This window comes from Sceloporus undulatus, chromosome 1, assembly GCF_019175285.1.
Source record: "Sceloporus undulatus isolate JIND9_A2432 ecotype Alabama chromosome 1, SceUnd_v1.1, whole genome shotgun sequence".
NCBI lineage: Eukaryota > Metazoa > Chordata > Lepidosauria > Squamata > Phrynosomatidae > Sceloporus > Sceloporus undulatus.
Window position 1 is genome coordinate 170,367,585 of NC_056522.1, and position 20,232 is coordinate 170,387,816.

Consider the following 20,232-nt stretch of genomic DNA (forward strand, 5'->3'; position numbering starts at 1 on the left):
TTGTAAAATGTGGGCTAGACAAAGGAACTGTTAAATGGATCTGTAATTGGTTGACCGGCCGAACCCAAAGGGTGCTCAACAATGGCTCCTTTTCATCCTGGAGAAAAGTGACCAGTGGGGTCCCACAGGGCTCTGTCCTGGGCCCAGTGCTATTCACCATCTTTATCAATGACCTGGATGACAGAATTGGAAGCATACTTATCAAATTTGCAGATGATACCAAATTAGGGGGAATAGCTAATACCCCAGAGGACAGGATCAAGATTCAAAATGACCTGAATAGACTAGAAAGCTGGGCCAAAGCTAACAAAATGAAATTCAACACGGAGAAATGTAAGGTATTGCACTTAGGGCGGAAAAATAAAATGCACAGATATAGGATGGGTGACACCTGGCTGAATGAAACTACGTGTGAAAGGGATCTAGGAGTCCAAGTAGACCACAAGTTGAACATGAGTGAACAGTGTGATGCGGCAGCTAAAAAGGCCAATGCTATTTTAGGCTGCATCAATAGAAGTATAGTGTCTAGATCAAGAGAAGTAATAGTGCCACTGTATTCTGCTCTGGTCAGGCCCCACCTAGAATATTGTGTCCAGTTCTGGGCGCCACAATTCAGAAAGGACATTGAGAAACTGGAGCGTGTCCAAAGGAGGGCGACAAAAATGGTGAAGGGTCTGGAAACCATGCCCTATGAGGAACGACTTAGGGAGCTGGGGATGTTTAGCCTGGAGAAAAGAAGGTTAAGAGGTGATATGATCGCCCTGTTTAAATATTTGAAGGGATGTCATATTGAAGAGGGAGCAAGCTTGTTTTCTGCTGCTCCAGAGAACAGGACCAGGAACAATGGATGCAAGCTGCAGGAAAAGAGATTCCACCTGAACATTAGGAGGAACTTCCTGACAGTTAGGGCTGTTCGACAATGGAATGCACTCCCTCGGAGGGTGATAGAGTCTCCTTCCTTGGAGGTCTTTAAACAGAGGCTGGATGGCCATCTGTCAGGGATACTTTGATTTGGATTTCCTGCATGGCAGGGGGTTGGACTGGATGGCCCTAGTGGTCTCTTCCAACTCTATGATTCTATGATTCTATGATTCTAACTAAAACAATATTAAGAAATGTATAAGATTTATAGCTACAAAAGTACTGGATCTAAAGGTTTTCAAAATGCACATCCTGCAAGACGATTGGTGCTTCATTATGAATGAGGACAGGGCATCACATGCCATATGGCTTTGCAACAGTCCTCATTGTAGATACTATAGTATAAACTTATAATTTGTATATAAAACTAAATATTCTATAGTTCTGTATTAAGGCTGTGTTGCCAGCAGAACTGGAATCCTTAACAGTTATGCATGTGATTCTGAGATCATATATTCATGTGAGAGCATACCTCTTGAAGATCTACATATCTGAATTGAATCCAGTCTACCATACTGAAATCCTTTATTTTATTGTTACTAAGTGAAGAACTTTTATATGTTCATCATTACTAATTCAGCATTTCAGTTTTAATTCTGTATTAAATGTGTTTACAGTGAATATTCTTTTCTTTAACCCTTCAGTTTTTTTCATGTTAAGGCACATCTAAAAGCTAGTCAATATAGCAACCAAAGAAATAAACATGTATTCTCACCTGGAGGACCCGGTGTTCCCGGCACTCCAGGAAAACCTATAAGAGCAAATATACTGAATTATTAGAAAGTAAATTTGAACTGACTTTGATGCTTGTTTACATAGCTGTTCTGGGTCCTACTAAGCCATTAAGAAGGCAGACATGAATATTTTTTTGAAAATGGAATTATAGAAAGCTGTAGGTTCCTTTTTTAAAGTAATAGTTACCTTTTGGACCTGGTTCACCTTTTGGTCCTGCGAATCCTGGAGGACCTGGGTCTCCCTTTTCACCATACACTTCTTCTTCCTCTGTACCTATAACCTAAATAAGCAAGTGGCAAAATACAGGGAGTTTCACAATCCTCAAATATTCACTCCTGAAAAAATCAGAACAATAGAATTCGCTCTGATGTACACATAACATGGTTAAATCCTACTGATTAACTGTGTCCATATTTAGAGTTATAAATATCAAGTTTAAACTTGCAAAGCTCTGTTTTCAGTACAATCTAAGCAGCTTCATATATCTAAATGACACTGTTCACAAATATTCCTCTCAGAATGAGGACTTGTAACACCAAGATAACCCATGAAAGCAAATGGTTGACACTGCCATTGAGGTCCTTTCAGTTCTTTAGCTGGAAGCCGTGCTGGAAAAAATGCTGATGCGCCCTGGAAGAAGTAACGAGAGGCGCACCGTGGGCACGAGCCCCATTACTTCTAATGAGACTTGAACATACACTTTTTTCCCCTTATGCAGGGTGGTGGTGTCCGGAACGGATCACCCGTGTAAGGGAAGGGCTGACTATAGAAGGTTTTAGGTTCTGTCATGGGAAATCACCAGTTAAAAGGATCAGACAGCAGCTAAGGTAAAAGACCTCCATCTGAGACCACAGGAAACTACTGTCAGTTTGGTCTGAGGCAAACTGGTCTCAGGTAGTTTCCTGGTTTGCTTTGTTGTACCTAATGGGGATTCCTTTAAAAGCAAAGTTTTCCACTTACTATTCCTGGAAGTCCTGGTAGACCTGTTACACCCTTATCTCCCTGAAAAGAAGAAGAAATTTATGTTTGAAAAGTGACTGAAGATATAAATGTTTTTACTGGGAATGGGCACAATTGTGCATACATATTCCAAACCAACTCTGCTAAAAATTCAGCTGTAACCAAAGAAGCCAATCAACAGGTTTAGAAATTAATCAACCAGTTTAGGAACAATGACAATTTACTCAGATTTTCAGTAACTTGGAAATTCTGCAATTGATCATGAAGAGTACTGTTCTGATGGAGGGAGTGGGCATGGGTGGGCAAGAGACTTGCAACAAAGAGGAGGGAAGTCTCATCCAGTGAACTGTAACAGGAAGTTCACATTCAGAATTGCCATGGGACCAACACTGTGGTGCTCTTGGTGGCCTGTCCCAGAAGCTCCACCATCCAAGACAAATTGGAACTCTTCAATCTGGAGGATGTCAGACTGAGTAACAGAACACAATGATTCAATGATTCTATCAATCTGAGTACAGGACAGTTCACACAGCACTACTTAAAACTGTTTTAGAGAATATAACATGATTATAAAATAATCAGGAATGAGCTGTATTATTCCCCTGAAACTGAAATAACTACAATACCTATTTTCTGAGTTATCTGAACATTCAGAAATCACCCATCGAGTTCTCCTCTCTGAAGATCTTACCAGGGAGATGTGACAAAATCACTAGCAGCAATGCATGGAGAGATTCCTCTTCATCTTCTCTCTCCCTCTCTCTGGTGGGCTGCAACATTTTTACACCTATCTTTTTATCCTACCCAGAACGTACCATCTCTTTGAGATAAGCTTTAAGAAACTGTGAGAGTTGCATCCAGGTTCAGTCATGCTGGCTGATTCAGGGAGGCACATTTCAAACAACATCTACTTACTTTAGGGCCATATGCTCCGGGTAATCCTGGAAATCCTGGTTGGCCAGGGTCTCCCTACATGTGTCACAAAAAAAGAGGAGAAAAAAATGATCCAGAGTGTACAAAATTATGTTTTATATTACTGGATCTTTTACAAAGCAAAATTCAATAATATTTTCGCTAAAGTGAAATACATACACTTCTTCCCTTCTCTCCATCCTCTCCATCCTTCCCAGGTCTTCCCTGTAAAATAAATAATTTCACTTTAATCCAACATGACAGAACTTTCTATTACTGGAAATGTTGAGACTACAAAATTTGTAAGCTCTGAGGTTTTAATTTTCTAAGTTGTCTCTGACTGTGTTGGAAAAGCTTGGGGAAGAAAACAAAATTGGGTCTGAGCAGATGGGCAGCAAAAAGCAGCTCAATCCTGCATTTTCTGCAAGTGGGTCAAAACCCTGCTATCTGGATGGTCTGCTCCCAAGGCAGGCCCAACACCCACAGGCAGTCCACATGGGCAGTGTCAAGTTGCACCACTGGGTCATTTTTGGTCACTTCCAAAAGCTGTTGCTCCCATAGAAATAAAAATTGCCCTGCACTCTCTCGGCTTCCAGCAGCCCATTCCCAGACACAGAGGGAAAGTGAAGAGGAAGGTGTATGTATACATGTTTGTCACTGAATGAGCTGCCATTATCAGCATTACCATACTGATCCGTATATAAGTTGACCCAGGATTTGGGAATCAATTTTTCGGCATAAATTTCTCTACTTATAGATGAATATCTAGTGTAATCTCTGACTGTACTCTAGTGGTTGTGCAATGTTTGTTTGTCTATCTATCTATCTATCTATCTATCTATCTATCTATCTATCTATCTGTATCCCGCTCTTTCCCCAGGACTGGGACTCAGAGCGGCTTCACAGTATTAAAAAAAAAGTACAATAAAATAAAAAGTACATTGAAAAGAATTTTTAAATGTTTCCAGGTCATATATATTTTTTACCAAGTCAAAAAACAGGATTTATTACAGTAATGATGAACGTAGGTGGGAATAAAAATAATAATTTGTTGAATAAATAGAAACTAAAGGAATCAAAATAAGCCACAAAATATAGAAAATATATGAGCAGAAACAGCTCTTGTGTGAATATTAGCAAAACCAACCAATTTGTTATTCCAGACTGTTAAGCATCATTCATCCTTCTAAACGAACGGTGGGCAAGGTGTGGCCTATGGTCTGCATATGCCCTTTGGGACCCCTAAATGTCGTCCTTCGGAACTCCAGAAGACCCCTCCAGCCCCCAGCCCCACCTAATGTTTTTTTTTTTTAAATTTGGAAGGCAATTCTCCTCAATGGGCCAAAACTGAGTAAAATGCAGCATTTTTCTTCCTGTAAATCCTACAAAGCCCCCAAACGTCCCCAAAACACCAAAAGAGAGAGGCAGGGGGAATCAGCTAAAAATCAGCCAGCATGAGGGCTGAATTGACATCATGTTACTTGGGGCATGCTGAAAGTCACTGGTGTGGCCTGCTGGATGAGGACAAGGAGGAAAAATGGCCCCTGCCCATCAGGTAGTTGCCCACTCCTGCTCTAAAGCATAGTGGTTGTCAATTGTTGAAAATTAAATTGTTTTTTTAATAAATCATTTATATTCTAACTCCACATGTGCCTAAAAATTGAACATAGCACACAAACACAGGGGCGAAACAAAAGGGTAGGAAGGGGCAGCCTAAAGCTGCTCCATGGCACAACCTTGAGTGCACCTGCTGCCATGATCCCAAGAAGCAGAAAAGATCAACTCCTGTTTGGGCTGTCTTAGGCGACCCAGCGCGACTTTAAGGCAACTTCTGCAAGGGTTGGGGGTGTGCATCATGCAATTGCCATGCTCCCAAGCCATGAGGATGCCTGCTTTTTAAGCCTTTCTATTTCAGGCCACACGCACAATAACATAGATAAAATAAAATATAAAAAACTACAAACTATACTACTACAAAATATAACAAGAAAAATGACTTCCAACTATCTTTTCTGTGGTCATATAAATTTTCATAAATTCCTGCCTCAATCTCTGTAAATTAGGTGTTATGCTTCATTTATAAATTTAACTCACACTTCATCTATAAATTTAACTCGCACTTCATCTATAAATTTAACTCGCACTTCATCTATAAATTTAACTCATTAATTTTTAAAACGCAAAATCAACTTGTTACCTTCATACTTTCTCAAAAAGTCAACAAGGGTTTCCAATCTTTCAGAAAAATTAAAATACATTAATTATGTATTTTATTTTTTTCTCTCCTTTTCTTTCCTCTCCTTTCCCCCTTCTTCTTTTGTGCCCTATGTATGTGCTATGTCTGTTATGTTTGAATAGTTTGATTGTATATATGTACTTTTATACACATTTTAAAAATTCAATAAAAATCATTTTAAAAAAGAAAAAAATACCAATGACTTTTCTTTAATCAAATTAGACAATTTATCCATCTCTGCAAACTCATTAATTTTTAAAAAACATTCTTCTGTAGTGGGCAGCACACTGCCCTTCCATTTGTAAGCATCTTGCTGCTACGATCATATACTGAAATATTTTTCCATAGCTCCTTTCTAATTGCTCATCTATCATGTCCAGAAGAAAAAGTTCAAGTTTTAATTGTATACTAGTCTTTAAAATTCTCTGTGTATTGAAGTGTGTATTTGGACCCAGTACTTTTTTTGTTTTTTTCACAAGTCACACATTCAGTGTTCCCTTGTATATCTTGGGCGCCTTACACATGGGCCTAAGCGGCACCGTCGTTGCGCCAGGAATACGCGCGAGGAGCGGTGCTTCCGGACGCGCCTTTTCCCTTGAGCGTATTCTGTACGGCAAGATGGCGGCGCCCTATACAGACGGGCGTGGCCACGTTGACGTAACGGACGCGCAGCGTCCGGACGTCTAAACCCGGAAGAGCCGTCGCGAGTGCGCGCTTTGGCACTTGCGGTGGCTCTTCCGGGTTGCCGGAAGGAGTGCGATTTCTGCACTCCTTTTTTGCAGCGCGGAGGAGTCGCGCGGTTTGGCTGCTGCGGCTCCTCCGCGCTGCAACCGCCCAAGACCGCCCCTTTTGGGCGGTCTGTAACGGGCCTTAGACAATTTCTTAGGTATCACATACTACCAATACATAATTGTATCATATTTTTAATAACATAAAGAAATTACTATATTTAATAATAACTCTTAAACATCTGGAGAAGCAAAAGCATGAAGGCTTTGCATACATACCCGTGCACCAGGTTTCCCAGGTTCACCTTTCTCGCCTTTGATAACTAGTCCTGGTGATCCCTTTAAAAACAGACGTTGTTTTATGTTACACAGTGTTACAAGAAATGGACATGATTTTGGTGCATATGCTTCCTTCTCCCACGGCCCTAAAATGGAACTGTATAGTTCACCATAGGTGCAGAGCAAGAACATCACATAGGCACAGGCTTTGAGATATCAAAACAGCTAGTTTTAGGAGCTGCTATCAGGAAACATTAACACCTTCCCAGGCAGGAAGACTAAGTGATTTACAACTCAGGATGCCTGGCCAAAACGGAGACATCAAAGAGACCAATCTATATCAAAGTGATCTCTGTTATATAGATTTGGCACCTTTTGAAGTAGTAAACAACTCTTTTGCCTGGAGGCTAGTTTTGGCCTTATTTAAGGACCCCAAAATCCTTTGTTTGTGGAGCTAGTTTGGAGTGTAAAGAGGAACTCTATGTCTCTCTGAAACTTCTACTAGTTTCCCTCATGCTGTCCCCCTCCCCCTTGACCACCATTCCAAAAGCAACTGAGTAATTTTTCCATCTTGAGAAGGAGCACCACATCTTTGGTAACTATATCATAAGCGAAAACCTTTCTTAATAGCCCATAGATTAAGTGTATGCATGAATGAGTGTGTGTGTGTGTGTGTGTGTGTGTGTGTTGTTGATTAATTTTCTCCTTAATGAAAATACAATTAATTGGAAGAATGTTGCTTCTGCTGATTCTCTATTCCCTCATGCCCTGCATATAAAAAGGGATAGATTCTGGCTAATAAATGTGAGCTAATTAAAAATTCCCCAATGGTCAAGGTCACGTAATAGTTGTCTATTGGAAATTTAACTTCTAATATTAATTCTAAGATGCAATGCTATATACTACTTGAGGAGCTACCAGTTATGTGCTCATCTGCTATGTCAGCACACCACCCTGACAAATACTGCCATGCCAGTGAAAATATGTCAGCAGAAGAGCTGAAACAAGACTAAGTTGTGGGTGAGAAGAGGTGGCGTAAACAGCCCACAAACATCATGTCCAGTACTCATTCAGACCACAACCACCTCTTGATGGCACCACTTTAGAACTGTCCTAGACTCTGATGGAGAAAAGCTAACTCACAGAGCTACCTCTTCCTTTGGCAAACTCTGCGAACAATGCTCCCCTACCCCACTCTGCTCATCTTGCCTGCATCTCTGGAGACTTCCCCAACTTCAACACCTCAACACTCATTCTCTCCTGTTGACTCACTGCTTAATACACCAGATTTGAAAGGATATCTTTTGAGAGGTTCCCTTTCTCACCCCACAAAGATGCATGCAAATGACCTGGCAATTGCTCTGAGTGCTCCAGCGTTTCTAGTTGGGGATCTAGGGTTTCCTGTCCATGCAGTGAAAATTTTCCCCTCAGTAAATGGACAGGAATCCTGCAGGGAAGGCTTGCTAATAATAATAATAATAATAATAATAATAATAATTTTTTATTTATATACCGCCCTGTGGCGAACCAATCCGGGCGGTTTACAACATTAAAATAACATACAGCATAAAAACAATATATTTCCCTCCCCCCTTAAAAAGTTATTAAACAACATATCTAATTTAAAACCACAATAACTAGTTAAAATAACAATAAATTAAACAAATTAATACCAACCAATAAACCACTGTAACTTCAGTTCTAAAGAAAAGGGGGCTTTGGAGACATTACTGAGGAGGGGGGAAATCCTGAGATCCTGAGGCCGGGATATTTCAGTCTGGGAAGGCCTGCCTGAAGAGATCCGTCTTGACAGCCTTTTTGAAGCTGTCCAAAGATGTTAATTGACGGATCTCATCCGGCAGGCCGTTCCAGAGCCTGGGGGCGACAAGAGAGAAAGCCCTCCGGGAGGTCGCCGCAAGCCTCGATTTTTGAGGCTGCAACAAGTTCCTCCCAGAGGACCGGAGAGCGTGGGGAGGATTGTATGGGAAGAGGCGGTCTCTGAGATAGCTTGGACCCAAGCCATTTAGGGCTTTAAAGGTAATAACCAACACCTTGTACTGGGCCCGGAAACCAATAGGCAGCCAGTGGAGGGACCTCAAAACCGGAGTGATATGGTCCCTTCTGGATGTTCCTGACACAAGCCTGGCTGCCATGTTTTGAACCAGCTGTAGTTTCCAAACCAGGCACAAGGGTAGCCCCATGTAGAGCGCATTACAGAAGTCAAGGCGTGAGGTTACCAGCGCGTGCACAACTGTCTCGAGATCCCTTACTTCCAGAAAAGGGCGCAGCTGGCGTATCAGCCGAAGTTGATAACAGGCGCTCCTGACCGTCGCATTCACCTGATCTATCATCAGGAGCGACGAGTCAAGGAGCACCCCCAGACTGCAAACGCAGTCACTAGAGGAGAGTGTGCCCCTGTCCAGGACTGGTGGTTGCAACCCAATTCTTGGTTTCGGGGCCGCTACCGTGAGCACCTCCGTCTTGTTCGGATTCAGCTTCAATCTGTTTTTCCTCATCCAGCCCATTACTGCTCGAAGACATTCATTGAGAGAAGAGATGCCATTAGAATTCGAGGCCGACGAACGAGACATGGAGAAATAGATTTGGGTGTCATCAGCGTACTGATAGCACCCAGCACCATAACTCCGTATGATCTCACCCAGTGGCTTCATATAGATATTAAACAACACTGGGGACAAAATAGCTCCCTGAGGGACTCCACAAAGGAGCTCCCTCTTTCTGGAGCTACTGTCCCCAAGCAGCACCCTCTGGGACCTGCCTGAGAGGTAGGACCGGAACCACTGCAATGCAGTGCCTCCGATACCCAATCCCCCCAAGCGGTCCAGGAGGATGCCGTTGAGAGGTCTAAGAGCACCAACTGGGTCACACTACCCCTGTCGATGCTCAGACGCAGATCGTCAGTCAAGGCAACCATGGCAGTCTCAACCCCAAAGCCTGTCCTGAAGCCGGTTTGAAATGGGTCTAGATAATCGGTTTCATCCAAGACAGCCTGGAGCTGAAGAGCAACCGCCCTCTCGATTACCTTGCCCAAAAATGGCAGCAAAGAAACAGGCCTGTAGTTGTTCATATCCAGGGGGTCCAGGGAAGGTTGTTTCAGAAGCGCCTTTCCTTCAGACAAGATGGAACATGCCCTTCCCTAAAGGATGCATTGATGATATCTGTGATGAATCTCCTCAATGCATCCCCCCCCCTGGACGGCCAGCCATGATGGGCAAGGGTCGAGAGGGCAGGTTGTTTTCCTCACCTTACCAAGCAGCTTGTCCATGTCCTCGGTACTCACTGATTGGAGCTGATCCAGAATAACTTCATCGACGGAGTCACTGGACACCTCGCCTATAGATTCTGTTACAACAGTGGCGTCTAAGTCGGCTCTTATCTGAGAGATTTTATCTGCGAAGAAGTTGTTAAACGCGCCACAGCAGGCCGTCGTCGGGTTAAGCAAGGGATTTGGCGCAGGAGGTACCTGCGTCATTTCCCTCACTACCTTAAACAGCTCTGCTGGACGGGACTCTGCAGACGCAATACGTGCAGAGGAGAAAGCTCTCTTTGCTGCATGAATTGCCTCCCGATAGGAACAAAGAAAGTTCCTATGGCGAGTTCTGTCAGATAGGAGTCGAGTCTTCCGCCACCTACGCTCTAGTCGTTGTCCGAACCGCTTCATTCTCCTAAGCTCTGGTGTATACCATGGCCTACGATTTGAAGCGGATTGGCAAGGACGCTTGGGAGCGATCGTGTTGATAGCCCTGGTAAGATCGGTGTTCCAGGTATCAACCAGAGCATCGACAGGGTCACCGGCATTCCCAACCATTAAACCCTCTAAGGCTCTCTGGAATCCTATTGGTTCCATTAGCCTTTGAGGATGGACCACTCGAATGGGTCCACCACCCCCGGTGGGGGAGATATTGGCTCTTAGTGCCGTCTTGACCAGGAAATGATCCGTCCATGACAATGCGGAGGTACTTACCACCTCCGCCCACGGATATTCCTGTTCCGTACTAAAGACTGCATTGAGTGTATGACCTGCACAATGTGTGGGCCCAATGACCAGTTGGGATAGGCCCATGTTTGTCATGGTCTCCATGAACTCCCGAGCCGCACCTGTTAAGCTGGTCTCGAGTGGAATGTTGAAATCCCCCAAAACTAGAAGTCTGGGGGACTCCAATAGTAGCTCAGAGACCAGCTGTGTCAGCTCAGTCAGGGAGTCTGCTAGACAACGGGGTGGTCGTTAGACTAGCAGAATCCCCAGACTATCCCTGGTCTTCAGGCTGAGATACATACACTCGAAGTGGACTGTGTTCCGTACAGGTATCCTGGTCAAGGTCAGGTGGTTCTTGTGAACCAGAGCCACTCCGTCCCCCCGCCCACTTCTCCTCACCTGCTCACTGACAGAATACCCAACTGGGAGGGCCTGCGCCCAAGTGACTGCGCTATCCTCTCCCAGCCAGGTCTCTGTGAAGCAGGCCAGGTCGGCATCCTCATCCAGGAGGAGGTCCTGGATGATGTGGGTCTTGTTTTTGACCGTCCTGGCATTGCAGAGGAGCAGAGTGCTTCACCTCTTACCATTCAAGGGAGACCAATGACTTTAGGAACCACTGGTTCAAAGTATTCTCCCCTCTGCTGAGTGTGAGGAATGGGGATTAGGAGAGAAACCGTGGTGGGTCTGACTGGCAAAACCAGTGGGTCAAATCTGGCACACAGAACAAATGCTAGTTCCCTTTGATTTGTTTACTACAAGTTGCGTTGATGCTTTCTTTTTTTTTTTTTTGCTGCTTCACCATCGCTTCTTAATATGACAATACCAATCAGCTTCATACTTACTGGAAGGCCAGGGTCACCCTTTTCACCAGGATCGCCCTATTGGGGTGGGGGAGAGCAAAGTATCAGCTAGGTCTTCAGAATGCACTTCTATGTGTCCTTTAAAAACAGCATTTTTAATACCTCAAAAAATTCAGCAGATGACTGAATCTAAATGCTGATTGGACCACTATCTCAATTAAATACTTTTTTACAAAAAGGGTCCAAGTATGCTTATCAGAAATTGATAGAACACTGCCTCAGTGGCGCTTTTAATCTGCAACAAGGCAGCATTCTCTGTTCCATTAGACGGCACACTGAGTCTGCTCAACAACTTAAATGCAAAAGAACAGCTTTCTGTGGTACAGCTGTGAGGATGAGCCAACTTTTCCAACATTCTTTTGTAACATTGTTTGGAGGCATTTAATGAAGGATCATCATTTCTACAGATTTTACACTACACTAAGAATTTTCTAAATTGCATTATTTCATGCACCAACATTTTGTCCCCTTGAAGATTGATTATTTCTCCTTACTGAGGCCTAATGTGAAAAAGGCAGTGGATCAAAAGGGATACAAGTCAACAAATGTTGTAGAAATTATAATTTACTTGTTGTTATTAGCTGCCTTTGAGTTGATCTTGACTCATGGTAACCCTGTGAATGAGACGTATCCAAGCCTCCTTATCCTCTACCTCCCTACTCAGGTCCTGCAGGCTGAGGCCCATATATCTCCCTGACTGTCTATCCATCTGGCATGAGGTCTTCCTCTCCTACTTCCCTCCACCTTACCCAGTATCACTGTCTTTTCTAATTATGTGGCCTAAGTATAACAGCCTCAGTTTAGTCATCTTGGCTTCCAGGAAGAGTTCAGGCTTGAACTGTTCAAAGATCCAATTTTTTTTGGTCTTTTTGGCCACCCATGGTAACCTCAGCAATCTTCACCTTATTAATTCATTAATAAACTAATTTTCTTCCTATCTGCTTTCTTCACTGTTCAGCTCTCATATCCGTACTTGGTAATAAGAAAGACAGTGGCTTGGACACTTCTAGCTTTAGTGTACAGCTGTGCATCTTTACACTTTAGGATCTTGCCTAGTTCTTTCATAGCTGCCTTTCCCATTCCTAATATTCTTTTGATTTCTTGACTGCAGTCTCCATTCTGACCAATGTTTGTTCCAAGCTATGGAAAATCTTTAACCAATTTCCTTATTATCTACCATAGGTTGAATTTATGTAAATCCTCTGTGGTCATTATTTTTGTTTTATTTAAGTTTAGCATTAGGCCTGCCTTTCCACTTTTTTCTTTTACTTTCTTTAGTGACTGTTCTAAGGCTGTGATGTTTTCTGCTAGTAGTATGGTATCATCTGTGTATCTCAGATTATTGATATTCCTTCCTCCCATCTTCACTCCTTCTTCTGTGTCCAAGCCTGCTCTTCATATGATATTTTCTGTATATAAGTTGAAGAGATAGGGTGAAATGATGCAGCCTTGCCTGACCCCTTTGCCAATTGGGAACCATTCTATTTCTCCATATTCTTATTTATAGTAGCCTCTGGTCCTAAGTACAGATTCCTCATCAGGACTATCAGATGTAGTGGCACTCCCATTTCTTTAAAAGCATTCCATTGCTTTTGATCTATGCTATCAAAGGCCTTTCTATATTTAAATAGCACATGCTAATTTTCTTCTGGAATTCGTTGGCTTGTTCCATTACATACAGTATGTTTGCAATGTGGTCCCTAGTGCCTTTTCCTTTCCTAAAGCTTGCCTGGATATCTGGCAGTTCTCTCTCCATATATGATTGGAGTCTATGCTGCACAATTTTGAGTAGTATTTTGCATGCGTGGGAAATTAATGCTATGGCCCTGTAATTGCTGTACTCTTTTGTGTCTCCTTTTTTGTGGGTGAGGATGTATATTGATTGTTTACAGTCTGTTTACAACTGTTTTGTTTTCCATATTTGTTGGTATATTTTGGTTAACACTGGAATTGATTCTGTTTGTGTTATTTGTAGCAGTTAGTTGGGATATCGTATATTTCTGGTGATTTATTATTTCCAATTTCTCTGAGTGCTCCTTCCACCTCACGTTTTAAAATTTGGGGTTCATCTTCATGTGGTTCTTCATTCCATGTGTCGTTCATTTTCTTCATCTCTTTTATGTAGCTCTTCTGTGTATTGCTTCCATCGTCTTTTTATTTCATCTTGATCATTTAGTATGTTCCTCTTCTGATCGTAGCGCATCTCTCTCATTCTTCCTTTTTTGTTGTCTTCCTTTTTTGTTGTTTATTATAGTAATTATCTTTTATCCTGGTGCACTGGTTACTAAACAGTTGCATTCATGGTTCTGGTTCTGTTCCTATCTCCCTTTTCTTTTGCTTCTCTTCTCTTCTTTACTACTTAAAGTGTTTCTTCTGTTATCTATAGTTTCTTCCCTTTCTTTTTGGCCACAGACTGTATCTTTCTGCATTCATCCTTGATTAGGTCCCTTCTTTTCTGCTTTCCAGTTGATTATGCTTAATTAAGCAAATCTATTTCTCGCATTGCCTATAAATTCTCTTGAGGTGTTCTTCAGGTCATATTTTGGTATGATGACTATTTTTTCTTTCATCTTCGGCTTTATTCTAATCTTTGATATGAGTAGTTTATGATTTGTGCCATAGTCTGTGCCTGGTCTAGATTTGGATGCAAGAATGGAACTGCTCCATCTTTTGCTTCCAGTTATGTAATCTATTTGATTTTTGTATTTAACATAATAATTATAATTATAATTATTATTTACAGAAAGAAAGAAAAAAGAAAAGCTATGACAAAAGCAATGACTTTAGAAAGTCAATTCATGTTTTTACGTTAGCTCATTAATCCTCATTAATACCCTCATTAATACATGACAGAATTCAGAAACAACAACAGATATCCAGAGGCATAAAATATGCATGCTTACTTTCTCTCCACGGATGATTACAGTCCCTTTCTCTCCTTCTACTGGAGCAGCTCCTTGGGGACCAGGAGGACCCATGACTCCCCGTTCACCCTAGATGTCCCAACAAAGAATCAAACAAACAAATAAGCAAACAAACATTAAGGAAGGAGGAAGCTACAAGAAGTATTGCAATCTAATTAAGGACCATAGAAACAGAGAAAACATGCAGCCAATTAAAGCACTGCACTCACTCCAGAAATAGCTTTGGTTTAAAGTTATCATCAAGCAAATTTAGGACACTAATATTTAAAGGTCAAATGCATTTTGTCCAACCCAGTCCTGTTAAGCATCTAATGCTGAATATGATTAATCCAAGGGAACCTGATATTTTGGAACAGTGGTAATGCATCCTGCAGCAAAGAACATAGACTTGCAGCAGTAAAAAGTATTCATTCTTTGTCTTTGTATAAAAACAAACCACTAGTACTGAAATGAATCTCTCCATATATAGAAGGGGAGTGGATAGATTGAAATTCACTCTTGTGATGATTTTTTAAAATACAAACAAACTGCTTCTGAACACACACACATACATGCACACTACTCCACATTCATACTCTAAAGTCTTTTGTTTTAAAATACAGTATTAAAAGAAAGCACAAATTCTAGAGGTACAAATCTAGAAGAACCAGAAGTTCTTGTACTACTGATTCAGTTTTGGTAATACAGAATCCCAAAATCTTTGGGGAGAACTTTGACAGAAAAAGATACCACACATATCCCTACTAAAATATGTCTTAATGTGAAACAAATTTCAAAATTCTGAAAATATTATCATTTCAGGGAAAGGATAAGTGAAATATAATGATGATGATGATGATGATGATGATAATAATAATAATTTTTATTTATATATATCCCGCCTCTCCCTATGGATCGAGGCAGGAGAACAACACAGATATAAAATTACAAATAGTTAAAATACATTCTTATTGTACAAACAAAAACTTAAAAACACATCGTTCCGAGCGGAGTATCGTCTTAAGCTGTTATAGCAGGTCTGGGGGATAGGCTCGCCGAAAGAGATCCATCTTAATTGCCTTCTTAAAGGCATCTAAGGTGCTAATAAGATGGATCTCCTCCGGCAAGCCATTCCACAATTTGGGAGCCATCACCGTGAATGCCCTATGGGAAGTAGATCTTAATCTGGTTTTAGGACAATCCAATAGATTCTTCCCAGTTGTTTTGAGAGTGCGGGGCAGATTGTGTAGGGAGAGGCGTTCCTTCAAGTAACTCGGGCCCAAGCCATGTAGGGCTTTAAAGGTAATAACCAACACATTGTACTGCGCCCAGAAACTAATCGGTAGCCAGTGTAGCGGTCTTAAGATTAGTGTTATATGATCAGTCCTAGGTGTACCGGTGACCAATCTGGCTGCTGCATTTTGTACCAACTGAAGTTTCCGAACTTGATACAAAGGTAGCCCCATGTAGAACGCATTACAGAAATCTAAGCGAGAGATTACCAGTGCAAGTACCACTGCTTCAAGGTCCTTTTGGTCCAGGTAGGGACGCAGTTGGCGTATCAACCGAAGTTGGTACCAGGCACTTCTGGCCATCGCATCTACTTGAGAAGATAACTGTAGTGATGGATCCTGAAGAACTCCCAAACTGCGCACTTTGTCCTTTAGGGGAAGTGTGACCCCCGTCCAGGAGTGGTTGACAAATCTCCATCCCTGGACTTGGGGAACCTAATCCGAGTACCTCCATTTTCTCTGGATTCAATTTGAGTTTGTTTTCCCTCATCCAGCCCATTATCGACTCAAGGCAGGCGTCCAGAGAAGAGATGCCATCCTTAGTCACTGTAGCAGTCGGAGACATAAATTTGGGTGTCATCAGCGTACTGATAACACCGTGTCCCATGTTTCTGGATGATCTCTCCCAGCGGTTTCATGTAAATGTCAAACAGCATGGGGGACAGAATGTCAGCTCTCGTTTGGAAGAGCATGAGTCCCCCAGCATCACCATCTGGAATCTACCCGAGAGGTAGGGCGGGAACCACTGCAGAGCAGAGCCTCCGATTCCCAGCTCTCTCAGGCATTCCAGAAGGATACCATGGTTGATGGTATCGAAAGCCGCTGAGATGTCCAAGAGCATCAACAAGGTCACACTTCCCCTGTTGATACCCAGATGGAGATCATCGACTAAGGCAACCATGGCTGTCTCAACACTGTATCCCGCCCTGAAGCCGGTTTGAAATGGGTCCAGATAATCGGTTTCATCCAAAACAGCTTGGAGTTGGAGGGTGACTGCCCTCTCAATAACCTTGCCCAAAAATGGTAACAGGGAGACTGGTCTGTAGTTATTTCTTATCAGGGGATCTAAAGAGGGTTTCTTTAATAGTGGTTTGACTGTTGCTTGTTTTAATTCTGATGGAAAAATTCCCTCTTTAAGGGATGTGTTAATTATAAGATGTAACAACGTTTTCATCACACACACCCCCGAACGGTCAACCATTTTTATTATAATTACTAACCTATTAACATAATAGGAACACAACATATGTTCAACAAAAATGAAAATAAATCCATAGTATTTTTCCCCCTGCCCATTTCACTGATATTTCCTTTGCAGCATTTTACTGTTTAAGCAGGAAAGATAAGGAGTGTGAAACATTCATAGCAATAATTCTGCATACAGTACTTTTCTATTATTGTTCCTTAAGCATATCTTCTCCCAAGGGATTACCCCTCTGTAACTTTAATAAAGAAAAAAAATGATTAAAAGTCCCATATCAAAAGGAATTTGCTGAGCAAAAGTCCATTTAGCACCTCATTCTTCTGAAGAGGGTAAGACTGTTGCTGCTAGACCATTCAAAGGAAGGGAAAGATAGCAATGTCTACCCACTGGTACCAAATTCTCAGTACCATATAGAGAACTCTTTGAAAAGACCTAACCCCATGATTGGACCAGTCCTCTATCTATCTATGCCATGTGCTACACTGGATAGCAAAAAAACAAAACAAAACAAAACTCAAAATAATTATTCTAGAATTACATGGGGATGATTAATTTAATTTGAGGAGAGACAAGAGGAAAAGTTTCAGAAAAATCAGATTTTACTGGGAAAACAAACAACATGTCTTTATGGCTTTCTACTTACCTTATCACCTTTTGGTCCCTGGAAACCCAAGCCCATGTGACCCTGATAACACACAAGATAAGTTTTTAGAAACAGAAGACTTACTTCTGAGATAATTTTTAAAAAACTGGCCTTTGAAAGAACAAGAGCCCACAGTGAGATTTTCCAGAAAGATGTCTATGTGAAATCCACAAGCAGGCCATGACAGGACACGAGTAAAATAGTCACATCTGGGCACTGATACTCAGTGGAATGTTTCCCCTGCTGTTGGAGGAAACTCTCACTTATAGTGACCCTTTCACAGGATGTTATTGGCAAGAGTTATTCAGAGGTGGTTTGGCATTGCCTTTCTTTGAAAACTCCTGGAAAACAGGAGAGATCCCAGCAGACTGGCGGAGGGCAAACGTTGTCCCCATCTTCAAAAAGGGGAAAAAAGAGGATCCCAACAATTATCGTCCAGTTAGTCTGACATCAGTACTAGGAAAGATTCTGGAGCAGATCATTAAACAGAGAGTCTGTGAACATCTAGAAGACAATGCCATAATCACAAAAAGTCAACATGGGTTTCAGAGAAACAAGTCATGCCAGACAAACCTAATCTCTTTCTTTGATAAAATTACCAGCTTGGTAGATGAAGGAAATGCTGTGGATATAGTATATCTTGATTTCAGTAAGGCCTTTGACAAGGTTTCCCATGACATACTTGCAAACAAGCTTGTAAAATGTGGGCTAGACAAAGGAACTGTTACATGGATTTGTAATTGGTTGACCGGCCGAACCCAAAGGGTGCTCAACAATGGCTCCTTTTCATCCTGGAGAGAAGTGACCAGTGGGGTCCCACAGGGCTCTGTCCTGGGCCCAGTGCTATTCAACATCTTTATCAATGACCTGGATGACAGAATTGGAAGCATACTTATCAAATTTGCAGATGATACCAAATTAGGGGGAATAGCTAATACCCCAGAGGACAGGATCAAGATTCAAAATGACCTGAATAGACTAGAAAGCTGGGCCAAAGCTAACAAAATGAAATTCAACACGGAGAAATGTAAGGTATTGCACTTAGGGCGGAAAAATAAAATGCACAGATATAGGATGGGTGACACCTGGCTGAATGAAACTACGTGTGAAAGGGATCTAGGAGTCCAAGTAGACCACAAGTTGAACATGAGTGAACAGTGTGATGCGGCAGCTAAAAAGGCCAATGCTATTTTAGGCTGCATCAATAGAAGTATAGTGTCTAGATCAAGAGAAGTAATAGTGCCACTGTATTCTGCTCTGGTCAGGCCCCACCTAGAATATTGTGTCCAGTTCTGGGCACCACAATTCAGAAAGGACATTGAGAAACTGGAGCGTGTCCAAAGGAGGGCGACAAAAATGGTGAAAGGTCTGGAAACCATGCCCTATGAGGAACGACTTAGGGAGCTGGGGATGTTTAGCCTGGAGAAAAGAAGGTTAAGAGGTGATATGATCGCCCTGTTTAAATATTTGAAAGGATGTCATATTGAGGAGGGAGCAAGCTTGTTTTCTGCTGCTCCAGAGAACAGGGCCCGGAACAATGGATGCAAGCTACAGGAAAAGAGATTCCACCTCAACATTAGGAGGAACTTCTTGACAGTAAGGGCTGTTCGACAGTGGAACAAACTCCCTCGGAGTGTAGTGGAGTCTCCCTCCTTGGAGGTCTTCAAGCAGAGGCTGGATGGCCATCTGTCGGGGATGCTTTGATTGTGATTTCCTGCATGGCAGGGGGTTGGACTGGATGGTCCTTGTGGTCTCTTCCAACTCTATGATTCTATGATTCTCTAAGCTTAAGAAACTATACCAAACACCCAGTGGGTTTCCATCTCCTGCAGTTCTAGTCCAACACTTAAATTACTACATCACACTGGTTCCACGTTGATAGCCTTATCCTCTATTAAATCTAATTCCTTTAAGAAGCAAAGGATGAAAGATTCAGGACCAACAAAATGGAACACTTACTTCCTCACGCTGTGCATAGTTAAACAATTAGATTCAGCTTCTCAAGAGGCAGTGATGGCCACTAACTTAAATGGTCTACATCAGTGGCTATCACACATTTTGTGATGCAGTATGTGAAGAAGCAATTCCTTTTGTCAGTACGAAATCTTTCCTGGTGTGCAGGCTAATACAGCTGTAGTTTCACATCTATGCTAGTTTCTAATAAAAATTTAAAAGGGATTATTGTATTTTGAACAATGTAGTGTTTATCATGAATATAATAAGCTTCTTATCTTCTAACCATTTACACTTGGAGGAACAATTTCAAAAAAAGAGATTTAACTGTCACAGTATTGTTGGGTTTGGTAGGTGATAGATTAGTATTTTATGTACCATTTGATACATCATGAAACAGTTTTGCTATAGGTGGTAATTGTACATTAGTTGCTTCCACAAAAACAAGAAAGTCAGTATCTCCCTGGTTCTAAGATGCTAATATGCTTTCAGTTTTGATACTTTCTCCAAAGGTTGTTACTGCTTAGACAATGAGATGTTCATAGAATCATAGAGTTGGAAGAGACCACAAGGACCATCCAGTCCAACCCCCTGCCATGCAGGAAATCA

General features: G+C 41.9%; 1 protein-coding gene across 1 annotated transcript in view; it reads right to left on the bottom strand.

Annotated features, from left to right (window-relative positions):
• COL4A1 (collagen type IV alpha 1 chain) overlaps window positions 1-20,232 on the bottom strand; it is a 207,521-nt gene that overhangs the window by 130,547 nt on the left and 56,742 nt on the right. The window contains 9 exon segments of the mRNA XM_042445763.1: window positions 1,637-1,672; window positions 1,843-1,936; window positions 2,617-2,658; window positions 3,532-3,585; window positions 3,709-3,753; window positions 6,772-6,831; window positions 11,611-11,646; window positions 14,532-14,621; window positions 17,671-17,712. Coding sequence (XP_042301697.1) covers window positions 1,637-1,672; window positions 1,843-1,936; window positions 2,617-2,658; window positions 3,532-3,585; window positions 3,709-3,753; window positions 6,772-6,831; window positions 11,611-11,646; window positions 14,532-14,621; window positions 17,671-17,712 — 499 coding nt within the window.